Source organism: Tympanuchus pallidicinctus, unplaced genomic scaffold (assembly GCF_026119805.1).
Source record: "Tympanuchus pallidicinctus isolate F22 unplaced genomic scaffold, pur_lepc_1.0 scaffold3, whole genome shotgun sequence".
Classification (NCBI taxonomy): Eukaryota; Metazoa; Chordata; class Aves; order Galliformes; family Phasianidae; genus Tympanuchus; species Tympanuchus pallidicinctus.
Genome location: NW_026294747.1, coordinates 61507426 through 61534879, shown reverse-complemented (window position 1 = coordinate 61534879; position 27454 = coordinate 61507426). Strand labels below are relative to the sequence as shown.

The following is a 27454-nucleotide window of genomic DNA, read 5'->3' as shown; positions in this document are numbered from 1 at the left end:
TAACGGTGGCCATCCCACCCCCTGTCCCATCAGAAGGGACATGATGGGCTCAGGGGAGGATCAAACCCATCTCCTCCCCATTACTAACAGCTACAGGTTGCTGCCTTCCCATCACATCCACCTCACTCCCCTCAGGAGACACTTCACACCCCCAGATTTTCAACGGCTTGGAGCAAAATGACTTCAGCCCCCCAGCAGAATCAGAAAAGGTGAGAAGGGACAACTGTCCCACAGTACCTCTTTGCTGCTGCAGGCAGAAGAACCAGCCCAGTATCCATACAAATTTTGCCTTTCTAGGAAAGCAATGAGCCCCTGCTTGATCCCAACCCGTTCTTCCCCCAGCTAAGAATAATCCCCCCAGCTGCTGTTTGATTTACACATTGCCATGGACGCACAGTGTTTTTATCGGGTAGATACACGGGGGGAGAGGGAGCAAGCCTGCGTGTGTTCGTTCTAGTTAATGTTTCCTGTGTGGTTCAAGCTGTTATGCCTCCAGGTATGTTTATTTCACTACTTCAGCAAACCAGCAGACTTTTTAATGGAACTGTTGATATTTTTCCTGGCTGCTGCTCCTCCTGGAGAGGCGAGGCAGTGTACGAACAGAGTTCATTCCTCACCCCAGCCTGGAGCTGCTCCGCTCCTCCTGGGACTGCGGGGAATTGAAGGTTTCCATTGCACTGGTCAGATTTCTTTCTTTGCCAGCCTTCAAGTTTTAGATACACAAACAGAGGCGTTCAAGCAGCTGACAGTAGTAAGAGCAATGCGTTGCTGGTGCTCTATGCAAGGGCTGCAGTTGCACAAAATCCAGCCATGCATCCCCCAGAGAAGACAGTGGGTGCAACTTCACTCCTAAAATGAAGCCTCAGCTACAAGGCTTGTTTCAGAGACAGATCTTTCAGCCTGAAGCTAGGGGTTTTCCTGCTTCTTAGAAATTCAGGTCACCAAGCAAACACTGGATTCTCCATACGTTTTTCACTGCACCTCCTTCAAAGCTGCAATAGGAGCATGCAATAACTGCTGCAAAGCTGCTCAGGAGTACCCTCAGCCTCATCAGAACGTTCTGCTTCATTAGGCACTCAAACACCGGTGTTCTTTATCACAGAATCATTAAGGTTGGAAAGCCCCTTAAGGTCATCTTATCCAACCATCAAACCATGTGTGTGACTACTCTAGACCATCTCCCTCAGTGCTACATCTCCATGGTTTTTGAACACCTCCAGGGATGGTGACCCCACCACCTCCCAGGGCAGCTGATCCAATGCCTGACCACTCTTTCTGAAAAGAATTTTTTCCTAATATCCAATCTGACCCACACCCCCCAGCCCAGAGCAACTTAAGGCCATTACCTCATGTCCTACCAAAGGCATCATCTATAGCCCAAGAGCCTTCAGTTGCCCTGAGAACAGCCCAGCTACCCAAGAGACACACACCAAGTCGCTGACTCTGTTCAGAGACTCTTCCTTCAGTAAGTCCTGATATACAAGCTGAAATACCCTGAGCTTTGGACACATTCCCAAAACCCTGCATGTGATGGGAGCACAGACATCATCCATAGGGTAGTAAGTCACCCAGTGTCTCTGAATAAGTCCAGACGGATCAGAGACCAGTTGGAAATGCTTAATTTGGGTTACCTGGAAGGTAACAGTGTAAGCAGACCCACAGAAGCACCAGTTTGGATAAGGCTACCATCTGTCCCATGCTGGGGTCTGTCCAGCAGCAGATGAAGCACACCATCATGCATAGCAGCCCAGCAAGCCTCACAGCACCCATTACTGGGGCTGGTGAGGTCAGCACCTGCCCCCCAAACTCATGCTAAGTCTCTGGATTTTCCTGAGTCAACATAGACAAGCCAGAAGATAGATACAGCCACCAGGGATGCAACACAGCCATGCTAATAAGCCATAGGAAGCGTTGGCTCTTTGGTTAGATCCTTTGGTTATTCAGCTCAAGCAGCTGCTTCATCTCTGTCCTGTCAGATGAGCTTGCTAACCAAAGACAGGGAAATAGCTCCCTCCTAGCTCCCAGCAGAAGTTCTATCCTTGGCAGGGGCTGAGAACACCCCTGCCCCCCTCCCACTTTTGCTTACAGAAAGGCCTAAAGATGCAGAAAGAGCTGTGCTATTAGTTTGCCAGGTATTTCAAGATCTCACCTTACACTGGGAGAGGATTAGGGCAAGGAAAGAATTTTGTCAAGATTAAGCAAAACAAGTCAGTTCTGTTAAATAAAGTATCAGTTTTGGTCAACTGTCCCCAGAGGGGTTTGGGCTTCAGGATTGGATTCCTTGGAGGAGATGGGCAGCCCCCAAAGGCTGTGGGGCTGCAGCAGCCTGAAAGCTGAGCTTTGAGCTGTGCCACCCCACTGCCATCAATGGCTCTGGGAGAGGTCTGCATATCCAACACCACTAAGCTAGTGTAAAAAGGATCTGTCCACACTGGGGGCATTCTAAACGCAGCAACACTCAGCTGTTTCCCAGTTGGTCACATATGAGGGAGCAGCTCAGCACATCAGGCTGCTCCAAGATGCAGGGGCATACAGACCTGCAGTGATGCAGACACCCATATATCTTAGGAGGGATGCTAGAAGTCACTGCTGAGGAAACAAAGAGGTACCCCAGCTTCCTCTTATCTGGTTGCTTGAGGTGCTTATATCTGAAAACTGAGCTAAGAATTGTCAACACAGAGGCCTCTAAGCTTAGCCAAGCTCATAAGTTAAGTGGAAGCACTTTTTTTTTTTTTTTTTTTTTTCTTTTTTGCTTGCCAAGTACTTTGCTATGCCCTCACCCAAGCTTCCCATTGCTTAGGGTCATAGAATCATCATAGAATCATCATCATATCATCATAGGCCTGGTTGAAAAGGACCACAATGTTCATCTAGTTTCAACCCACCTGCTATGTGCAGGGTCACCAACCAGCAGACCAGGCTGCCCAGAGCCACCTCCAGCCTGGCCTTGAAACAGAGTCCATACAAAACATGACTTGTGCCCATGCAATCAGAAGACTATGAAACTCAAGCAAGATTTCACAGAACCATTAAGGTTTGAAAAGACCTCTGAGATCCCCAAGTCCATCCCCAACCTACCATGCCCACTCTGTCCCTCAGCACCACACCTCCACAGCTTTTAAACACCTCTAGGAACAGTAACTCCACCACCTCCCTGGGCAGCCTGTGCCAATGCTGCCTCTTTCTGAGAAGTTTTTCCTAATATCCAACCTGATATTTACCGAAGCAGAACCAGCTTCTCCAATTTGGAACAGAAGTGTCCCCCAGGACTGCCTGACTTCTATTGCAATACCAAGCCTAAGTGTACCAATTAAAAAAATATATATAATCAGAGAGAGAAATTACAATGAGGATATTTAAAGGTCTGAGCAGAACATAACAAAGCCACACAATGCACCCAGCTCAGCAGGGCTGAGTACAGAGCAAGATCTATGCTGGGAATTAGCTGGGAGCAGCCCATCAGCACCATTTCTCAGTAACGAATTGGGGAGCCTACCAAAGATGGCAGCAAACAAGTCATGAGCAACATGCCAGGCCATACACATCACTTTGGAGCAGGCACTCCTGTAACAGTAACCAAAGCCAAGGCTACAAGAGGGGTCAGCCAGCGAGCACCAGTGCACTCCCACAGACCCATAGCAGCGTGCCCCCGGTGTGCAGGGATGGAGAAGCTGTCACCTACAGCTGACTGATGGCAGCAGGGAGCCTAGAACACTTGGAGGTGCAATTTAAAGGGTAACTACTCACTTTGAGAGGAGAATGAGGCAGGTATGTTTTTGAAGATATGGAAGAATCCACAAAAGCCAAAGCTGATGCTTTCAGAGAAGAATTGGAACCAGTTCATTGACAAGAGCTTGAGGTGTTCAAGAAACAGAAACTAGAAATCCAGTATCAACCATAGACACCAAGTGTAAAGGCAATTTAATTCATCTGGGAAACCCATCTCACCTGATTACACACCACATGTAGAAACCACTCAAGAAACACCATCACTAATCTCAGAATGTGTTTTTCCTCCATCCTAATAGTCCAGCAGAATTAAGCAGACAAAGAGGAGACAGTTCTTTAATTCATGAGCTGACCTTCCCCAGAAGGACACAGCCTTGGAAACAGAAGCTCTTCACCCTACCTGCTCTGGGTGCTCTACAGTTTGGTCTCAGAGGTTTCCCCAACAGCAGATCAAGGCCCTGGCTCAGCACCTGCCCATTTCTCCCAGCACCAAGAGGGCCATTTGACATGGTTTTAAGCTAAGCTCAGAGATTCCTGTGTGCATCTCAGTACATCATGCACTTCTAAAGGAAATCACATGTTGCCATACAGCAACACAAGAAACTACTTCCTGCTATGCACATCATATGGCCCACTATGCTACTTCAGTCCCTGGAGCACTCTGAGCAGGTTTTCCAAGAAAGGAAACTTTTACTGCCATTGTGAAAATTGTCTGGCTATCCAATTAATGCTATTATAATGATCTAGGCCACATGAATCTGCTCATAAAATTCATACCAGCTCCCATGCTTCATGGCATCTCATCAACATGAGCTGCACACTCCCTGCCAGCACAGATTCACATTAATGTGGGATACTGTTGAGTTTGCATGTTCTACAGAGGGTGCATCAAAGTGCTGTTTTGCTCTATTTTCTTCCCAAAGGAAAAGTCTAAGGTGTTTTTTTTTTGTTTTTGTTTTTTAAACCCATCACCCACCTTCAGCAGCTCAACCAGCAAATACTCCCCCCATCCTACAGAAGAAAGATTTAAGGTCACAGACAGACTGAAGACCACGCAGCACATTCAGGAGCTGTTTGATCCATTAGAAACAGAAAAGAGGAAAAAAGAAAACCTACTCTGATATTTTGTTCTGTTGCAAAGAACTCTATCAGCTAAAGCAAATCCCCTACCTGCTGTGTTTGACCATGTAGTCACAAAATACTCCCTGTTCCACTTAGCACACTGCAAACACACATTACAATAAAATGTAAAGCTTACCGAGCTGATAAACTTCATGAGTGTATTTTATGACAGTATCTTAAGAGATAAGGCTCATTAGCACTTTACAGCCACGATGTGAGGGAACCTTAAAATCCATGGTTAAACTGGGAGAAAGAAGGGGAAAACTTGAAACCAAGTGTCAAAAAAAAGAAAGGTCCCAAAGGGTTTTAACCCTTTCCACCCAGCACCATCATTTCTAGCCCCTCCCCAGCTCAGCCAGCATTGGTCCAGGTCCTACAGCAGTCCTCCATCAGCATTTCCCAGCTCAAGCTGCTGCTCTCTTCTGCTTAAGAGCTGCTCAGATGGAGAAACCAATGGCATTAATATGCCACAAGCCCCTGGAGAGCTTCTCTGGCTGCACAGTGTAGGCTGTTTCTTATAATGGGGAGCCAGAGGCCTGGCACAGTGCACCCAGAAGCCAGGAATATCAGAGCTCTTGGATTGCTTCTACACCACACATCCTTGGGAAGACCCTGGGAGTCTGACAAGTTGCTGCCTTTCAGGGGCTGGGAATAAGGGTTAATAATAAGGGTTAACATGAACTCCCCAAATGCCATCATATCCACAGTGCTGGCTTCAGGAGATAGCTGCAGCTGTATGACTGGGCATGAAGAGCCTTCACATTCAGCAGATGAAAGATGTTGCTGTGTTTCAAGTCCTCTCTCATCAAATACACCAAACATTGGGGTGGAGCAGTCCCATTAGTACTCTCAAGTGATCTGAGATCTAATCCACATGCTGAAGGTACCATGGTGCCCCATGTAATCCAAGCAAAGGATCCACATGGACCTTCTCACAGGAGAATTCCTCACACCTCTGGTAGTCTGACCTACTGATCAACACTCAAGATGCTTCTTCCATAAGGATACTCCAATGAGAACTCTTCAAATGCTCCTCAAGCTACAAAGCTTCCCTCCAACCTAAAACTCCTCTTAAGAAGAGGAATTCACAGGGATGCAAGTGGGAGACAGCACAGTCAGAAGATGCTCTCACTTTCTGAGCTGAGCTTTCTGGGTCCCACCAGCCCCCTGCAGCTCTGCACCAGAAACCACCTGGTGCAGTGGGAGCACTGCAGTTCAGTACCACCTCTGGTGCTCAGACCTCTCCACACACAGATACCTTACTTCAGCATGTCTTCTTGCTTTTGCTTCTCCAACATAAATAAAAATAACAATCAAGGAGCCATTAATTATCAGCATTTCAATCAGAAAAACACCATGAAAACATTACCATCATCTACTTGAATGGGAGGAGCATCCCTCAGATAGTCATCTTCTCTAAAAGAGAATTATATCAGTAAGCAGAGAGGATTAAACAGACAAAAAAAAAAAGCAAAACCTGACAAAGCCCAGCCCAGACAGATTCAAATCAATAGTCAAGCCAAGGAGCATCCCATTGGATTCCCCATGCCATCTCCCACACCTTCACTTAACCTTCCCCCTTGCCAATGCCACAACTTAATTCAATTACCTGCCACTGAATAAGCCTTAAGGCAATTCTCATTACCCTGCGATAAAGCACGAGGCCTTTAATTATTAAACACTCATGGGATTTTCGTGTTGGGGTTGTGGGGCTGGACTCCCTTTTATTGTCGTTAGCGGCTTCAAGAACGCAAGTTAATCATTGACCAGGCCTTTCACCAAGCGACCAGAGTCCTATAGATCCCTGGTTTCCAGTTCTGCATCAGCAGGCACACTAGGAGAAGGCAATGGCTGCCTCCTGCTCTGCCAATTGCACATTTAATCCTTAACGAGCCATCTTCTCCCCCAGAAGTCATCTGTAGCATTGGTGTCCCAGCCAAAGTAGGCAGTACGTGGGCAGTGGGGCTATGTACAGCACTTACCCTATGCTCACTTCAGAAAATGGCCTGGTACATCCTTCAAGAGAAGGGAAGCTAAGGTTATCCTCTCATCTCAAACAGGATGAATCCAGTGCATGAGTCCAATACTACTAAACCTGTGTTCTGCTCCATTCTCTGCTTGCACTGCAGGGAGCTTCCAGGTTCCCTCCTATAATGTAGAATCATGCTGCACGCTGCTGGGCTTGTTATCACCCTTATATCCCTTGCCAGTGGTCCCAGCACCACTTTCAAGTATCTACAATGCAAACCCTTCTTCTGGGCATGAGGATTCCATCCTCAAAGAAACAAGTTTCAGGTTGGGTAGTTGGAACAACTTCTTTTCTGAAAGAGCAGCAATGCATCAGCACAGTCTGCCCAGGAAGTGGTGGAATCACCACTGAGGGACACGGCCAGTGGGTATGGTAGGAATGGGTTGAAACTGGACTTGGAGATCTTAGAATTCTCTCCCAACCTTCATGATTCTGTGACAATTCACACGGCTCTAAAGGAGCAGGGAAAACAGCCAAGCCTACCCTCTCTACAAGCCAGAAATTCAAAACCAGAAAACCAACAAAACCAGAAATTCAGCACTTCAAATCCAACGCCACCATCTCAGAAAAACCAAACTAACTCCTTCCAATGGGGTGGGATGGCCCTCCAGCCTCCCTGCGCTCCAGCTGTGTCTGACAGCTGCATTCCTCTCTCCCTTCCCCAGCCCAGGTTTTGTTGTTGAGCTGTGCTGTGAACCAGCTGCTCCGTCTCAGCCACGTCAGGGACAGCCAGCATGTCTGGAAAGCACAGCACAGCAGTCTGGCTCCGGGTGGCTTCCCAGGAATTCATAGCACTCAGAGCTGCAGGGTGGGTGCGTGGCCCCACACCACCATCAAGTGACAGGTAGGGAAATTCCTGGCATGCGACAGCCATGTGAGTACCTCCTTCTCTGGAGATATTCAAGGCCCATCTGGATGCTTTCCTGTGCAATCTACAGTAGCAAGCTGCTTTAACAGGGGATCGGACCGGTAATCTCCAGAGGTCCTTTCCAATGCCTATATTCTGTGTCAGCAGGCTGAGGCAGCACCCACAGGCTTCATTTAATTGGAGGTGGCATTCATCTGGTGCTATGCACTTGCATGTGGGTCACGGCTCTAACAGCTTCTCAGCAGTGACCCTATTGAGAAGCTCATGCGAGCTGACACCCCCAAAAGCCATTCCATCAGGATAGTCACCAGTACGTGGAAATCCATCCAGTTCATTATTCACGGGCTTTGGTTGTGAACTGAAGGCACGTCCTACTTCAAATCATTCAGGTTGGAAAAGGTCACTAAGTTCAACTGCCCACCCATGTTGTCTACTAACCACGTCCCCCCCATTGCCACAACTCCATGGTTCTCCAACACCTCCAAGGACAGTGACCACACCACCCTCCTGGGCAGCCTGTGCCAATGCATCACCATTCTAAGAAGTTTTCCATAACATTCAACCTCAACCTCCCCAGTGCAACTTAAGGCCATCACCTCTCATCCTGTTGCTGTTACGTGGGAGCAGAGGCCAACCCCCACCTCACTACAGCCACCTTTCAGGGAGCTGCAGAGAGCAATGAGGACCCTTTCCCCCTCCTCCCCTCTCCCCTTAGCCTCCTCTTTTCCAGACCAAACAATCCCAGCTCCCTTAAACACTCTCCAGAAGACACTCCCTGTCCCTAGCAGCACCCAGGCATCAGCCCTGCACCCACTATAGGCAGCAACAGCACTGCACACTTCCTGCACTAAAAACCCCACCGTGCAGCACAGAACCCACTCAGTAGCAATGCATTGGTAAATTAGGGCAAGTTATGCTCCCCTCCCTCCCTCTCCCCCACGCAAGCATTTCAGGGTTCCTGTTGCCTGCGTGCAGCATACGGATCAGTTACATTTATGAAGAACATTGCAATCTGTCAATATAAACACTATGTAAGCATGAGCCACTGGTAACATTACTACCGTCTTGACAAGTGTTTGCAGAGGGGGCAGAGCTGCCCAGCTCCTTCTGGGGCCAGAGGAAAGCAGAGCAAACTCCAAGCTGCAGAAAGCAACACTTCCAGCTAAAAAAGGAAAAAAGAAAAAAAAAAAAAGAAAAAAGTATAACAAAATGGAGCCAGGCTGTAAATCAGAACACCCAGAAAGAAATAGAAGGGATTTGATTTATGGCCCCAACAGGTTGCAAGCTCAGAGCCACGGAGCAGACAGCTCAAGAAGACAGCAAGCTCCTTTCCAGCTCTCCATCCTGCACACGCACCGGGATGAAGTCAATCAACCCTCCTGTCACCCCAGCACAGCTGATCTTGTCATCTGCCACCTCCAAAGCCCACCGCCCCCAGCCCATAAAGGGAGGGACCCACACCCAGCACAAGAGAAGCAGGAAGGGGAGGAAAGTGAAATGCAATGCTTTCCCAGGGATCCCAGCAGTCTGGGGCTGCTCCAAGCAATCCCCATCAGCCTGCTGTACTGTGGTGGAAATTAGCTTTAAGGCAGCCCAGCTGCAGAGGAGAAGGCTGAACACTGAAGCAGGCAGTGCACTGAAACAAGCAGATCTCAGGTGGGCTCCTCTCCAGGCACTGCTTTCCCTACAGGGTCAGCATAGACAGCACATCCCACACATGCTCCTATCCTGAAATGCACCCCTACCATCAGGCATCTCAATGAGCAACTTTAAACCTGCACAAGGCAGCTCCTGTGTAGTTTTCCAGACATGCTTTCTCCTCTGCAGGATCAGATAAGACTTCAGAGACGCTACATCACATGCCCAAAGCCAGTCCCTTCCTGCTGCTTTCCCAGAGTTTGGGCTAACGGGTCCCTACTGAACAGGCACCTACAGGGACTCACTTTGCTCTTTGAGCATCAGCAGCACTATAGCTTTGCTGTACTCGAGGCTTGACTCATCCTCCAGCACATCCCAACCAGGCAGCCTCCAGCTACAGCACATCTGTCCCCCAGCATCGCAGACAGGCATATCTACACACTGACACAATCTCCTTGCCATGTAGCCATGCCCAATTTCTGTCCCTGTGTGCTAATTCTCTAGCAGGCCACACATTTGGAGATACTGAATTCTTTCCCTGAAAGAAGACACTGAGGATGGGGAAGGGAAGAGATCACCTACAGCTCATCCCTGTGCCCTGTCAGACTGCAGAACCAAGCAGCCACAATGTGACATCTGCCCACTGCCAGGGATGCTGACACCTGGAGCAGGGAGTTGTGAGCATCATGGTGGCTCTGGTGACGCTCTGGATGGTGCATCTCTTCCCATGCCTGGAAAGGGGGCTGAGATCATTAAGCCCACTTCACTATTCCAGTCCCTACACAAACAAAGGGGCATGCAAGCCTCATATCACTTTTTTAAGGAAGAAAGAAATATGGGAAGATTCACAGTGGAATAAACACCTGGAGCAGATCTTCCATGCACACGGCCACTTCTCTAAGCAGCAGCAGCACAGCCAGAAGTTTGAATGCCAGTGACCACACGGCACCTGCAGAAGCACCAAACTCCACCAGGGGTATTCCCTTGCATCCTCAGCAAGGAGGATCTCTGGGGTGGACAAAGATCAGCAGCAGATGCTGCTTAGAGGCACAGCAGAGGAGCAGAGAGCAGCACGCTTTGCATAAGCAAACTTTCCTGCACCGCAGCAGCCTCAGAGCCCATCTGGCCAAGCACACATCTGGCAGCATCTCCTCTCCCCTCCTTATTGCCAGCGAGGGAGTCTCAAACCAGAAACAGCAGCTGTCCTGAGGCCCGGGGAATTACCCAGCACAGTCAGGGCATCAGACCCTGCAACACACTGCACTCTCGAGTTCAAACCTACACCAGCCCCACGAGGCCAAAAAGCAAAATCCTAGGAGCAAAGTGACTGCAAGGAGTTACCTGCTGCACTACAGCAGATACCAGCACTGCTTGGATTAATGGGAAAGCTACAGCCAAGCTCCTTACGAGCCCCATCAGTCCCTGAGGCACAGTACAACTGTGCTGTGCTGGTGGTCTCCGGCAGATACATGAGCTGTGGTGGGGGAAAGGGCTTTTCCCAAAAACCTGCACGCACAGAACAGGCGGTTTCCTTGCAAATGCAGCCCAGTGGCAGGAAGTTAAGCAGTTCTCGAGTTGGAAAGAGAAGATGTGAAGTAGCACTGTTTGGAAAAGTCTGCCAGACCACAAGCAATGGACAAGCTTCGACACCGGGATTTGTTTTACTGGAAAGAAGTGGGGGGAAAACCTCAAGACATTCCCTGGGGCCGGTCCAGTGGCTCCTACCAGCGGTCACAACGCAACATCCTAAAGAAAAGCAAGCAGCACCGTTTTTCCAGGGAAAACAGGGTTAACGAACCGCTCACATCCCACACTCCAACCATTACGGAGTACCACCACCCATCTGGGGTAGGAACTTTAAGACACACCCTACAGACACCCCAAAAAAGCAAAGAGGCGCAGACAGCACGCTAAAAGCCAGCAGACCCTCTGCTAAGAGGGAGATGGGGAAGAGGTCAACCTTTGCAAAGCAGTAAAACGAAGGGATTAAGGAGTTTTTATAGGGTTTTATAAGGGTTTACGGACTCTCCCAACGCAGCCCGGGGCGCGGATCCACCTGCGCAGCGCGCAGCGGGCGCGGAGTTATGGCGCCCCCTGCCGGCCGCCGGGCCGCGCACAGGTGAGCGCTGCGGGCAGCGGCGGCTCCGCGCCCAAGGCGGGGAGATCCTCCGGCTTTTAGGGGAGCAAACATCGGGGGCAGGACGGGGACAGCAGGCTGAAAGCAACAGCGTGCGTCCCCCGGTAAATTAAAAAAAATAAAAAGTTACGAGCCCCAAAGGAGCGACGGTGGGACCAACGGGTCTGCCAGCACCTGTGCTCAAAGCGAAAGGAAGGAGAAGTTTAAAGCAGAGGGGGGGGAAAAAAAAAAATTAGTTTTTTGGAGGTTTTCTCTGTTCTAAGCAGAGTTCAGGAAGAGCCGCCTGCCCCGCTGCAGAGCGAGTGCTGCCTCCGTGCCGACCACGCAGGGGTCGGTTGGAACGAGGTGCGACCCGGGGGCAGCGAGAGGGGATGGGGGGATGAGGCAGTAGGGCTCAGAGCCCCTATGGGGAACGCTGTCAGCGCGGGTGGAAGGGATGCGCGGCACTCCCCGGCAGCAAGCAGCATCCTCGGGACGAGCAAGGTGCAAAACAGCCTTTTGCAAAAATAATTAAAAAAAAAAAAAAAAAAAAGAGAGCGAGGGGTGCAGACTTCGGCCGCCGGGCACCTACCCGAAGTAGGCGGCGGAGGGCCGCGGGGTGCAGGCTAGCAGCCCTAGAAGCGCGCAGGAGGAGAGCCATCCCAGCAGGACGTGTCCATCCAGCATCTTGCAGCGGCTCCGGCGCTGCTCATCTCGTTCCCCCGCCGCGCCCGCTGCAGCCCCGCCGCCCGCGCCGCCTCTTATAGCGCGGCCGGAGGAGCGCGGCCGGCCGGCGGCGGGGCGGGGAGGGGCGGGGCCAAGAGAGAGGGGCGTGGCCATGGGGACGGAGGGACCGGGCCAAGGGGGGGGTGAGGGCGTGGCCTGAAGGCAGGGGGCGTGGTTTGTGTGTGTAGGGGCGTGGCTTGGGGCGGAGGGAGCTGTGAGGACACGCCCACTTTGCTTCTAGGGGCGGGAGGAAGGCGGGGAGGGGAAGGGTTGGGTGTCCCTGCGATGTGTGGGGTTGGGGGGCTGCGAGTGGGGTGTTGTGCAAGGTTGTGGGTGTGCAAGGGCTGAGAGTGCCACATCTGGGCTGGTGTGCAAGGGGTGAGCAGTCGTGCAAGGGATGGGTGTGCTGTGAGTGGGGTGGGTGAGCGATGGGTGTGCAAGAGGCAAGCGTGCAAGAGGTGGGAGGTTGTGCAAGGGTCGGGTGTGCAAAGGGCGGGTGGGACAGGGCAGAGCAGGTGAGCAAGTTCCAGTTGTGTGAGCGGTGGGCAGTTGGTAGGTGTGCAAGGAACAGATGTGCCAACACTGGGCTGCTATGGCAGAGCCTTGTGCAAGGGCTGTGTGTGTCGCATCTGGGCAGTTGTGCAAGGGTTCAGTGTGAGAGAGCCAGACAGCCGTGCAAGAGCCAGGTGTGCAAGGGCTGAGCACTAGTCCTGCAAAGGTCAGGCCAGGTGTAAGGGATCAGTACACAAGGCTGGCCATCTGTGCAAAGATGCTCATGCAAGCTCTAGACACTTGTGCGAGGGCAATAAATACAAGGGCTAAGCAAACTTGCAAGGTTATCTGTGCACAAAAGCCAACTGGGGCATGCAAAGGGTGAGCAACGTGGTTGGGAAGCAGTTAATACCCGAAATGTCAGCCCTTGGAACTGCTGTTGCTCTCGACGTCACTCTCACCGTCACGCTCAGCTCACACTTAGAGCACCTGGCAGCAGCTGAGAACAAAAAGGGTTTCCTCCCCAGCGTGTGCGTGTGTGTGTGTCACACTGCTGAGCCACCCCATGTCCCCACAGTGATGGGCATGGGGCCACGAAACCCTGAGCAGAGCTGTGCCCAGCAGGTGATACTCAGGTGCTGGCAGACCCTCGGATAACCTCCAGGAGCAGCCTGTAATGCATCACACCACACACTGCACATCCATGTGATGGGTTTGAGGTGTTCCAGCGCAGCTCAGCACCCCAGTGGGTGCAAGCCATGCTGGCAGGAGCATTGCTTTGTTGGATCTGCACAGTGCCATAGGGCAAGGGGGTGTCTCAGTCCCCTCATTGCGATGCTCAAGGTAAAGTGGCCCCTGCACCTTTGTGCAGGTTCTGGATGGGAAATGGCTTTCAGGCTCAGCAGACAGCAATACTGCATTAAAGCCCCATCTAGAGGCCTTTCCTCAAGAAGAGTTTGGGAGAAAGTGACCAGATATGGGGTCACAGTTGGGTGTCTCTGTGATCCCACCTTAGCTTCTCCAGCATAAGTACATAGGACAGGGTAACAGCAACATAGGAGGGGAGGATGAGCGTGGTTGTATATTTAGCATCAGGAGGCCTTGCCTGAGTGTTTCCCTGCTGGAAAAGTGTAAGAGTCACCCTTCGTGCACATCCCTCAGAAGCTGGGGTGCCCGCATGGGGAGAGGGGAAGGAAACTCCGGTTCGTCAGGCAGAGGTGTAGGGATGGTTCCTGGAATGGCAGAGCAGCTCTTGGCCTTACTCATTTCCTCTGCCCACAGCAGGTTGGGGCGATGCACCAGGACATGTGTGACACTTTCCGATGTGAGACAGCACTGAAAATAGTCCTCACTTCTGCTTTCAGCAGAAAGGGGAAGGCTAAGGATGCTGAAGTCGTTGTGGATGCATTGCTGGGAGACCACGCACCAGTGCTGGGTGCAGCATCCTTCCAGGACTGTGTGATGGTTTTCCAGGACCTTGCAGTGGTTCCCAGGGGGAAAAAAGAGCCGGTGCTTCAGCTCGGTATGGTGGGTGTCCACAGAACCACCGACAGCAGAGGGCAGTGCCACCTCAGCACAGCCGGGATGCATTTGATGTTTCAGTGCTGTATTTCCAGGATGGAGGGAAGCAGCCAAGTCTGATGGTTTTAGTGACAGTTTCACAGGACAGCAGAAAACAGTGCTGTTGGCAACGTGGTAAGGTCTTCTTTACGCTCAAAACAAGATATTGGGCACAATGAGAATGCTGGGCAAGGTGGTGGTCGACGTTGCTGTTTTTGTGCTGGGATCAGCAGCAGATATACATTTTTAAAGAGTTTATGGAACTGAAGGAGACTGAGTTTTTACAGGATCTGGTAGTGATGGGACAAGGGGAAATAGTTTTAAATTCAAAGAGGGGAGATTTCTGTTAGAAGTTAGGAGAATTCATTACTCAGGGGGCAGTGAGACACTGGCACTGCTGCCAGAGAGCTGTGGATCATAGAATCATAGAATCATGGAATGGCCTGGGTTGCAAAGGAGCACAGCGCTCATCCAGCTCCAACCCCCTGCTGTGTGCAGGTCACCAACCAGCAGCCCAGGCTGCCCAGAGCCACATCCAGCCTGGCCTTGAATGCCTGCAGGGACGGGGCATCCACAGCCTCCTTGGGCAACCTGTTCCAGTGCCTCACCACCCTCTGGCTGAAAAACTTCCTCCTAATATCTAACCTAAACCTCCCCTGTCTTAATTTAAAACCATTCCCCCTTGTCCTGTCACCATCCACCCTCACAAACAGCCATTCCCCCTCCTGTTTATACGCTCCCTTCAAGTACTGGAAGGCCACAATGAGGTCTCTCCAGAGCCTTCTCTTCTCCAAGCTAAATGCCCCATCCCTGTGCTCAGGGCCAGGTTTGGATGGGTGCTGGGCACCGTGATCTGGTGGGGGGCAAACAGCCCATGGCAGGGGGTTGGAAGTGGATGATTTTTGAAGTCCCTTCCAATCCAAGCCATTGTATGATTATAACCCCTCCATCTGGCTGGCAGGATCCAGATTCCAACACCGGGGCTTGATGTCTCACCACTGGTGCCAACCCTGCCTCCCATCCCATGGGTGACACTGCCCTGTGACAGCCACCAGGACTTCCTCAGGCAGCCAAGGCAACCGTGGCCTCCCCACCAGTCTTCCTGGGCACATCAGAGCACAGGGCATCTGCAGGGTGACTTCAGGTTTTCCTGCTCCATGACTCAGCTCTTGAGTGGCTCAGATTGTTCCTGTTGCTCCGGAGGCTTCCCTATCCCAGAAGAGACCTTACCACCATCCTTGCTAGGATTTTAGAAGGAAACTTGGCTTCCTCTATGGCTTGGCATTCCCCTCCCTATGGCTCTGCGTGCTTTTCCCTGTCCATCCTCCACACTGCAAGAAGCAAGGACGTTTGAACAGCACTCCCAGGTTTTGCTGCATGAATCGAAGCTCTCCAGCGTGGTGCCTCCAGCTCAGCGGGGTGGTTGAGTCATAGAGGGAAGGAAAATACCCATGAGGTCATCTCATTCATCCCTTGCTGCCAGTTCTGCATGGGTTCCCCACCGGATAGTTGGCACCTCCTTCCAGACCAGAGTAACTCAAGCAAGGCAGCAAGAGGTGGGGACCTCACCGGGCTCTGTGAGAAGCCTTCAGCTGTGTTTCCTTCCTCAGTTTCCTTAATTAGAAGTGGGCCTGGCATTTATCTGCCATCCGGATATGGTCTGAAATAACAGACAAGAGCCGGGCTCACCGCCTGCCCACGGGTTTTTGGTTATTCCACCATCCCTGGGACCACACCATGCAATTTCCAGTTGCTCTATTTTCACCATCACGTGGATTTCCAGGGTGTTTCCTCACTCTGAGTGATCACACGTGGGCTCAGACCCAGGATCTTCACTTCTTTTCCACTGGGCAGCTGGCATCACCCGGGGGACAGCCCTGAACTTGAGCAATGCACTGACTTGTGTTTGTTGTATTTGTTTCATTGCGTTGTGTTTTTTGTATTGTGTTTGTTGTGTTGTGCCTTACTGTGTTGTGTTTGTTGTGTTGTACTGTGTTGTGTTTGCTGAGTTGTGTTGTTGTGTTGCTTTGCATTTGTTGCGATGTGTTGCTTTGTGTTTGCTTTGTTCTATTGTGTTTTATTGTATTTATTGTGTTGTTGTGCTGTTTTGTGTTTGTTGTCTTGTGTTCATTGAGTTGTGTTGTGTTGCTTTATGCTTTTTGTTCGTGTTGTTTTGTTGTATTGTGTCTGTTGTGTTGCTCTGTTGTGTTTGTTGTGTTGTGTTGCGTTGCTTTGTGTTTGTTTATTGCACTTTGTTTTGTTGTACCTGCCATCACCCAGCCCCCCAGGGCCAGCTTTTTTTTAGAGGGCAGAGATGTGGTTCAAATATGCCCATTGTTTCCATTGGGAACCAGTTTGAGAGCATCCCTCTGTGCTCTAGGTAGTGCAAATCACTGCAAACAAGGAGAAGCTGGACCTGATAGCTCCTGTCTGGTGTGTTCCCAGCTCTTAAAGAGAAGAAAAGGCTCTAAACTAACTCCAATATGTTGCTTTGGAGCTACTGAAGGCAAAAGCAAAGAAGAGCCTATCATGCCATAGCTTCCTAAGGAGGGCAGAGATGCGGGGACACAGCAATGCTGTAAGTCTGTGTATCCCCATGTTATAGGAGGTGGGGCCACCAGCTTTGTCCCCTGCCATGGGGTCCAGGTTAGACCAAGCCATAGCCCATTGAGCTATGCCTGCTGAGTTTTTGCTCATTCCTCTCTGGTTCTGCCCCAAAATGAGCTGATCTGATGGAAGCATACAGAATCAGGCCAGGGCAGAAAGCTGCCATGGGACAGACCCCAAGCAGAGCCCCTTACCAAATCTCAACAGGCAATAGGATTCTCTAACCCTCATTCCCCTCAGAGATCCCTTCTCTTAACTGATCACAGAATCCATTTTAAAATGAGGTTTAGCCACCAGGTCCTCAAGCACCTGTTAGATGGCAGCTATAGTCCACTGGATGGGGCTTTTGAGCAACCTGATCTAGAGGGAGGTATCCCTACCTATAGCAGGGGGTTTGGAGCTAGATGGTCTTGAAGGTCCCTTCCAACACAATCCATTCTATGATTTTATGATTCTATGAGCACTTTTATGAGCACTTATTCCTGGCCCAAGGTGACAGGCTCATGCAGTTCTTTTCTGAGCATTGCCAGCTCTCGATAGGCAATCTCATAAAATATGGGGCCTCAGGAGGTCATCTGGTCCAGGGTGACTCCACAGTAGGACCAGCTCCTTTTTTTAATTTGTATTTTTATTTATTTTTTAGCTCTCATACACACAGTCTGATTTTTGGGTAGTCCTGTGTGGAGCCAGGACGCATGGTCCTCATGGATCCCTTCTGATTGGGGACATGCTATCATCTATGATTATCTTGCCCTGTTGTGCCACCAAGAGAAAAAAAAAAAGCTGCATCTTATGCAAGAAGGGTGATCTTTGGGAACATTCACCTCTTTTTCCCTAATTTGAAGCTACTGTTGGTGAGTTCAGCTAAAGGCAGCACCAAGCTCATGGCTTTTGTATATGGAGGGACTGAATACTTTCTCCTAGTGGTCTATGAGCATTGCATGAAGTGAGTCATAGAATCATAAAGGTTAGAAAAGGCCTCTGAGATCCCCAAGTCCAACCCCAACCCACCCCACCATGCCCACTGACCACATCCCTCAGTGCCACATCTCTACGGTTCCTGAACTCCTCCAGGAACAATGACTGCTCCCTGGGCAGCCTGTACCAATCTGATAATGTCTTGGTAACATCAATGTAAATCCCTCTGAGTAAACCCAAACAACTTATCCTTAACATGGGCACCTTCCTGGTGTGATTTCGTGGAGAGTCAGGGACTTCATAGTCTGGGCCAGGGTGACTTTGAATGCAATTAGTCCCAGTGTGAAGTAAAGCCCTGTTGTCTTGATGTCAATCAGACATACTAGGAATGAATGTTTTTGTTACACAAAGCTGCAGGAGGTATTCTTTAGGCCTGAAGGAATAGTGTCAGGCCAGATTCTTTTCACATTAAATGGGGCGGTTGGTGGCTCTGCATGTCGCAGGGGGTTGGAATTCCTGATCCTTGAGGTCCCTTCCAACCCTGGCCATTCTGTGATTCTGTGATATGCTGTAAAACACAGTGAGTTACCAGCCAACACTTGAGGGTGTTTACTGATAGTTTTCTTCCTTAGGAAAATCAACTGCCAGATAGAAGAGAGAGACCTGAATCCATGCAGAGTGGAAGAAAAGTCCCCTGGCTGAGCTCAGCAGCTCTTTTTAGCTTGCTGATAACGCTGTGCATAGAATCATAGAAGCAGAAAATGATTTGGAAGGCACCTTACAGCCCATCCAGCCTCAATCTCTGCCACGAGTAGGGTTGTCACCCACTAGATTAGGTTGCCCAGGGCTCCATTCAACCTGGCCTTGATCACTTTCTGGATGTTCCTATCCATTCCAGATATCCCCTCTTTTACTTTAAAACCATTCCCCCTTGTCCTACCAGTATCAGACTGGGTAAAAAGTGGTGCATGCAGTGTCATCCCTGATAAACCCCTGGCCATGGGATGAGCTGGTTGGGGAGATGCTAGAGGTGGTAGGGGACCAACAGGAGATGGGAAATTGGAAAACTTGGGGTTGCGATTGCACAAGAAGAGGCCTCAGGGGAACCCATGGTTCAGTGGGTTACTGTGAGGGCAGAGTTCAGGAAACTGCCTATACATCCATAGGAAACCTCATTAGCTCTGCCCCTGTAAAGCTTTTTGTTTACCTCATCCTTAGGGTGACAGTTGCCCTGGGATAACCTGTTCCTCTATCTTTAAGGTCACACACCTAACCACTGTATTGTAGGGATGGATGGCAATGACCAGGGATATGCACAAGTCAAGGGTCTTTGACCTTGAACATATATTAACTGTGCAAGAGTCCTGAGAGGGAAAGGGAGAGATACGATAATGTGGGGGGAAAAAAGGGAAAGGAGAAAGAAAAACAGGTGAGAGAGAGAGAAGGGAGAAAGACTGCATTTTTGGAGCCCAACAGGACCTTGTTTGTGTGTCCTGGCAGTAATCACTGTTTTATCCTCAGAGGGAGGTGTAGAGAAATGTGTGCCCCCTCCTGAGAGGAAATCCCATGGAATCCTGGAGCATTTTCAGCTGAAGTTTTGTAATATGTGGTGTCCACGGCTTTCTAACCATACCTGTCACATTGCCATACACAATGAGATATTTCAAGTTCCTCTAAATAGCTATTGCCCTTGTTTTATCATCATCGTTGTCATCATCATCATCATCATCATCATCATCATCATCATCATCATCATCATCATCATCCTTTTATTTGTTCCTAGTTTCTTGTCACTGTCTCATTTGGTTTTTTTTTTCCTTGTTTTTTTTTTTGTTTTTGTTTTTGTGTTTTTTTTTTCCCTCTGACAAGCCATAGCATCTGCTTTTCCTGGACTGCCCTTATGCATGGGGCCAGATGTGGCTGGAGATGAGATGGTATGTGTTGAGTGTCAGTGAGTGGTCATGGGAAGGAAGGAAAGAACAGAGTATGTGTGGGTGGATGGGGCTGGAGAAGCTCATTTGGATCCAGCTCTCTCCACTGCCTTCCCTGTGAAGGGATACAGGATGCTAGTCCATTTTTTAACATGGCAAAGCACAAGACCCAACAACAGTGGAGGAAGAGTAGATCTGGATAGTGTAATAGTATATATTTCATTTTCTTTCTTCTTTTCCTTTTCCTTTTCCTTTTCCTTTTCCTTTCCCTTTTCCCTGCAATAGTCTCTTCACTTACTTCTGTCCCCACTTTCCAATTCTCTTTTTTGGAGTTCAGGATCCCTTTCTTCTCTTCACGTCACGCCAAGGCTGCTTGAGTTTTGTGGAGAGGTGCCAAGAGCGTGATCCAAAACCACTCACTACTTGTGCTTGAGTTGAGATGGCTCAGAACAGTGGAATATCACTAGGATATTTACTGGGGGTCATTTCCTGAGTCCACCTATAGGCCACCTATTCATGCCATGCAGGTTAGCCAGCAAACCCATTTTCTTGAGTGCCAAAGCAGAAGGAATCCAGCCATGAGAGATCTGGCACCCCGTCAGCTGCAAAACGGCCAGAAACAAACTGAGCAAAATATTTTTGTAGTCACAGTATCAAGCCCACCCATTGAACCTGTGTCGGGTATTTTCCAACACTGCAGAAATTCTCTCTTTGCTTTTATTTTTAGACGAAGGGTGATTTTGGTCATGGTATTTCACTTTTTGGACATTTCATGCTAATAAAAGGGTTTTCCTTGATGATGTTTAGTCTTATTTTAAAGATTAGTGAAGCAGGTTTATGATTTATTGAGGGAACTGAAATGTTGTGGTCTTGAAGGCTGTTGTCTGTCTGGTCTTCAATTGGAGTTGGGCATGAGAAGAGTGACAGATTTTGGCTCCTGAGCCCCCAGTTGGAAAAAGTTTCCCATCAGAGAGTCTCCACTCCCATGAGCGATGGGAGCATTTGGAAAGAGAAGTCAAGCTCAGAAGTCGGAATGGTTGTCAGGGGTGGATGGGTGTTGGGCAAAACACAGAACCTATTGGTTCTGAACTTCAGGCATCCAGGTGGGTCTGGAAGGAATGATGTAGGAATGAAGGGGGATCTGTGTCTTCTGCAGCTGCAGGGCATCTCAAACAGCACTAGATGACCATGTCTGGACACTTGAATCCCACCTCGTTGACTGCACTGAGTGTTTTCATTGTAGAGGGAGCTTGGACACCCAGGTTGCTTGTAAAGACTTTAATGTTCCTAGGGTTAGGACTGTCTAGGTAAAGGATCATGTATGCTATGCTATCTGTCAGTTGCTACTCCGGCTCTCTGCCTGCTTGTTCAGTATTTAATACCTCCCTGCACATGATGAAATAATCATTTTGCAATTTGCCAGCTGCTGCTCAGGCTCTTGCTAACCTTATTCCAGCCCACCACATCTCTGAAATCCTTTACCACTTCTTTCCATCTAAAGTAGCAGACAGAATAAAAATGCCAGCTCTCAATAGGTAACTCACTCCTGGGGAAAATGTGAATATCAGTACTGAGCTCTCTGGTGCAGCTGGGGTGGTCTCCAAATACAGCCGTTGCCATGGCTCAGGGCTGAACTGTGTGATGCCCTCATATTTAGGCATTCAGCTACCACTGACTGTGGGACACTATCATGATAAACAGGCCACCAGAACTGGCCCCAAATCTGCCAGTTGATATATATTTGTGCAATATGATTTCCATTCTGTCCTCGAATGAGATTCACTGAGTTTTGTGTAGATGTCTGCAGTGTAGACATCCCCATCAGACATAGACTAGGCTTCCAATACAGCTATTGGAGATATACATAATACATGCAGTGAGGAACTTTGTGTTTCACTATTCCCTAGAACCCTGAGACACACAGAGGTCTCTCATTTGACAAACGTACAGCTTGCAGAACATCCACCCATTCCAATGCCTTGTAGCATCCCGAAGAAAATGTCACAGTGTTTGGTATCTGTATCTCATAATGACTTTGACATCCTGATGGATCAGATTCCCTCACCATACCACCGCATCAGAATTTTTCCTTCTCTTTAGAATGTAGAGAAGTGGAGAATTCAGTACCCTGAATTTCTAGCAGCATCCCCAAGGAAAATGATGGGCAATTAGTACTGGATAATCCATATAGCGAAAACAAAAGGAGAGGTTGGACTAGGAATGCATATAAAGGCAAGGTACACAATGCAGGGTTTAATTAGCACTGATGGGCTAGAAAGGAATGATTAATTCTGCCCCATGCAAGAAATGAAGGGTGCTTCACCAATGCCTCCCACTGAGCAAATCTATGGCATAGCCACTGTGGCTACGGAGCTCAGGCATCGCATTTCTGCATCCCCAGCAAAGCAACATGCAGACAGATGGCATAGAAAAGCAAGGGTGAAGGCTTTTAAGCCTCCTGGGGTTTGATACAGAGCATGGATTTGGGCAGGATTCCTTTCCAAGGTCAACACAATGAAAATGTTGGGAGCACCGGCCTTGGGAGCACGATTGGCCACATGAGAGTCCAAACCGAGCTATTCCATTGCAATATCCGCACGGCACTGGCAAGATGGACAAGTCAGGGTGCTTTCTGTATAGGACCCATTGTTCAGCAAATCAGAGAGCCTTCCTCTGTGGTTAATGGGTCAGCAAATTCTGTTGCTTTAATGGTTAATCATCTACTTGCATTGTTCAGCGAGTAAACCCATGCAGATAATGCTCTGTACCTACAGTTCATGTGACAGGCTTCCCAACTGTGAGCAGGGAAAGTGTTTGGTGCTGGGAGAACAGCAAAGAGAAGGAATGCTAAGCTCCAAACCGTTGGAAACATCTGGAGCAGTGACATGCATAAATATGTATCTATGTCCACATACAACCATTTGTGTGTGCACATGTAAAAATGTGTGCATGAACAGGCACACAGACACAGATCCACATAAAATGGGATCAATCCCAGACCATTTGGCAGCTATTAAATGACTGCCAGATATCACAGAAATGACTGCATGTTGCTGTGCACAATTCACTCCAATTCACTCCGGCATCTTTTATGCACCAAGTCAGGCTGAAAGCCAACAACATGTAGGATTTCAGAGTCTCACTGGTACCTCTCATTCCTTTTGCACAGGCGCCATCCGGCTCCATACTTCTGGATTCCAAATTCACACATCTCACCCCTGCATTGCATCTATGCACTGTCTTCATAGACCCAGCAAAGACTGTTGGGACCTCAGAGTCAGGTAGCCAAATTCTACTCACAAATATCTTTGATTTGCTGGTGTCATTTGGCAGGTGTATTTTGCTTTGACATCTTTAAAACAGTGAATTCTTTGAGTCTTAGGAGGACTGGAGTCATCCAGATGAGAAGGTAGATGTTGCCAAGGTTGAAGCAGGAGCTTCTGGGTCTAGTTTTCTGATTTACTACATTCAGTCAATCAAACTACATAATTATGTCTTGACCTACAAATCTCTTTTTATGTAGCATTGATAAATGGGCACTTTAGCTTGTTGAGAGTAATGGGGATTTCAGTCTAAGCTACTCCAATGTGACGAGGGTTAATTCTATGTCTGGTCTAAACTGAACATCCAGCCCCACTTTCTCCAGGTGGTCACTGCCAGAGCATGACCAGTGTCATCCCCCAAGACAGGTCTCTAAAAGGGAATGGAAGGAATCACCAACCTTTGTTATGCTGGGGTTATGCTCTCTGTAAATGCCATTAATACATTCTCATCTCCCTCGGTAGGATGCAGTGACTTTTGTATGTCGTAAATCACACAACCAGGCAACCTAAGACTGGGTAAGCATTTTACTCCTGGATGAAAATAGTCACATCTCAAACAAAAGCAGCTCACAGGCCGGACAAAGGGCTCCCCACAGTAGCCTTGAAATGCTTATGACTCAATACACTCAATGCACTTCAAGTCCACTTAGGAACAGCCGCCTTGACTTTGTGTCATCATCTAGGGTGGTAAGAGGTAATAGGAGAATGGTCTACAAACACTTTGAGTGTTTGTTCCTCCCAGCGGATACTTGTCACTTGGGAAGTGCTTCCAGCCTTCCAGGTCATGGATGGGTGGCTTTGAAGTCGAGGTCTACTTCCCAACTGGAGAGGCACCAACTCCTCAGCCTCGCCAGCTTCTTCTGTTGTCAACGAACACTGTGATGGATGACGGGGAGAGGTCATGGCCATGAGGTTAGAGGATCAGCAGTAGAAATTAGTCCCTGTCTCCAGAGACAAAATGGCCTTAAAACAGGGAGCAGCCTGTATTTTCTCAGCAAGGAAATAGATTCAGACTTCTGGCCTAAGCTGGCGTGGATCTTTTTGCCCTGGTTTCACATGGAACTTCTTCCACTTGTCCTTGTGCGACCAGTATCTCCATTTTGAGAGTAGTCTGTGGGACACAGCCCACAGCCTTGCTGATGCAGATGAGCCTTTTGGCTTTGCTAAAATAGCCAATTCCATAAAATTAAAGGTAACAAAGACACAGACCTGCACTCTGGTTTTGCTCAGCTGTCATGAAGTAGAGCCTTACATCCTATATTCCAGGATTTGTGCTATTAATATATATGAAAACTCAGGACGCTCTACTCATTGGAAGGCAGGAATCTGTGCTTTCTTCCTAGCAAAAATAAGCCTTGACCTGTCTCAGGCTTTCTATACTCAAGGGAGTATAAAATCATGGAATAGTTTGAGTTGAAAGGGAAGTTTAAAGGTCACCTATCCAACAGCATGACTCCTCTAGAGAGGAGACAGCAACTGAGTTGAAGAGGGGTCTCAAATAAAGCCCTGTGAAGGGCAATGAAAGGAATGGACTTGTAAGACAAGGAAGGAGATGGGGTCAGTGTATCCACTGCTGAGAAAGGGAAAGAATAAGCTCATCTAGATGTGAGGAAACAAAGAGTTCTGAATGCAGTAACACAGGCTGAAGTTAAACATTAGTGTGACCTGTCTGCAGACCCAGGAGCAGCACTGACCAGGCTGCAGTGGGAATGGCTCACTTATAGAACACCAGTCTGGGCCTCCCCAGCCAGGGACTTCAGGACATCCAGCAAAGCGTTCTGGTGCCCAGAGAGCCAAAATTCCCCTGCTTGCCAAGGTGAATAAATCAGTTGAACAAAGAATATTTTACTCAAAGGAGAAAAGGAAAAACTCCCCCCAGAATGCCCAACACAGAACATTGCAGTGCGATGCAAATGACCAGGTCTCTCCCCAACCACACTTCTTTTTCTTCCAGACCCAAAGTGTTTTTCAGCTAAAGAAAAGCAGCAGAGTTCAAACGTGTTTCTATACAATGTCATTTCTCTTCCCAATGTGATTGCTGTAGAAATAACTTGGGTCAAGCTATCCAGACACTGATTTTCGGTGATTCCCCTTCTGAATGTCAATCACTCTCCCATAGCAAGCAGTTTTATATTAAAACTTCCTAAGTGCTTTGCATGAACTCTATATGGCCAGAGGCAAGCCTGGCAAGAGCCCAGGGCTGCTCATTCAGGCCAGGAGACTGCTGGTCACAGAGCTCTCATCCAGGAAAATCATGCTGAGATGGAGACCCACCTTCATCTCCCAGTCACCAGATATTCACCAGCATGGCTGTTCTTTTGACATTTGCCACTGCCAGTTAAAGCTCTGCTGGCCACGGGATGCTTTTGGATGAATCTCTGTCTTGTAGAAGCAGTAAAGGTTGGGTTTGGCTACACACTGAAGAACGTTCTATTGTTTTGTTTTTGTTTTTGTTTTTTTTTGCTGTCTACATCTGGAGGCACAATTCAGTTGCTTAACACAAGTCTGTAATGCCATCTAAAATGCCCTGTGGGATCTCCTAACAACCTCCAGTTGCTACTCCATCCGAAAGCAGGTTTCCAAAGGCCAGGTTCATAGGGATGTCCTGAATGCCTCAGGGTGCCTCAAATAGCACTAGACATTCACATTAAGGCAACTGAACCAAGCTCTGTGGTCTCTATCTGAACAATATCTGAACTCCCATTACTGAACTCTAGATCCATGGAGATCTGATCAGTGAGGACTGCAGGTTGGTTTGCCCATGCACATACTCATATCTCTGAGTCTCTTGCTCATGCCAGGGAGAGCAGCATGGACCAGTGTCAGAGAAAGGGGCTCAGCTACCATGGCATTTCCACCGAGGACACAAGCAATCAGTCAGATATGCTTGGCAGACAATAAGTGACTGCTTTACTTCATCTTACTTGAATTTACTGGACTCAGCATAGCGTTTTGGGGGGATCTTTATGGGGCCCACTAGCTTTCAAGGGATGGATTAGTTTGCACACCACTGTCTGATACCCCCACGCAAAGCAAATTTTGACCTTGGAAAGAGCCACTAAACAGATTGTTTGTGGTTCTGCATTTGCATCCTTACATGTATGCCAAGGATGCTAAGGGAATTCTGATCACTATTTCTCCAGTTTATTTTTACTGTCCACCTTCTGGGTTTTTTTGTGGATTAATGTCAGTTTCCTAAGAGAAGCTAGTAGGAAAACATTCTGCTGTGTGCACTGTAGACTCTGGACATGTTGTCCTATTTCTTTATGTTATTCAGAATCACACAACACTGGACATGTACACAAGTCACACACTGGGTGGTTTGCTTTGAAACATTTGTCCAAGTTTTTCATTTTTGCATGAAATTAATTTATGTGTGTATCTAAGGATGAGATACGTATGTTCATCAGTATGTAAGTGCTGGAATTACTTTATACTATCTAACCCATTTCTGGGGGAAATGTGGTTTTAAGCCACATTTAATGATGTAGATCTGGTCAGTTTGGGGCAGCCAACCTGTCTGGAGTGGGGATGCCATGCAGATGTCTGGATATGCTTTGCACCATTCTGCTTGTCTTTAAACTAAGAGAACCTGCTCTTGTCTGTTCTATGTAGTGTCAGAGGTATTGCTCAGGCCTCAGGTTGTTGAGAAAACATGAATTCAGGACAAAACACTTGGGAACTGTGGGAGTTCACATGTGATGTGGTGGCCTCTCTCTGGGGTGCAGGGTTCACCCTAGGTTCCTCCTACAGCAGATTCACCATCACCTACCTGCCATCACTTCCTCTGTCCTGCTGCTAAACCTGAAAGTGGGTTTAGAAGATGGTTGAAGGGCTCTGCTCTTCCCCCTCACCTTGCACAGCTGGTGGCACCAGATCAAAGAGACAGGACCTGCCTGTCCCGTGCCAGGACCCCCTGGGGATGGAGGGGAGTACATAGCTGTCAGCACACAAGGGCATTTTGGCACCTGTAACCGTGTGTGTGTGAGCATGCAAACCACTCCTGGCCTGTAAATCATTGTCAGCATTCACACGTATTAGGCCATAGTTCAAGGACTAACCAATGAAGCATCCACTCTCAAATATGCCATTGCACCCCTGATTTACGAGCAGCCACAGCACAGCACTCCCAAGGCAGATCCTCATGCAAGTTCGGGGAGCTATGGAGAAATGAGGAGTTTTGGGGAGCTCCAGGAAGGGAAAAGAAATACAGTTTTGTCACATTCAGATGTTTTGCACATGGAAGATACTGATTTCATCCGTGGTCAAAGGAATGACAGAGCACACCTACAGCACTGATCGAGAGTGAGACCAAATGGTTCTCAGAACCACTTGGCCACTGCATGACCATGCCCTCGTGCTTGTGGTTTGTATGGGAAAGACACAACAGAACTT

General features: G+C 48.7%; 1 protein-coding gene across 1 annotated transcript in view; it reads right to left on the bottom strand.

Moving 5' to 3' along the window:
• Positions 1-12224, bottom strand: part of WNT9A (Wnt family member 9A) — a 54298-nt gene extending 42074 nt beyond the window's left edge. The window contains exon 1 of the mRNA XM_052695106.1: positions 12095-12224. Within this exon, the coding sequence (XP_052551066.1) occupies positions 12095-12189 (95 nt within the window). The 5' untranslated portion in view covers positions 12190-12224. The remainder of the gene's footprint in view (positions 1-12094) is intronic.
• Between the last annotated feature and the right edge of the window lie 15230 nt (positions 12225-27454).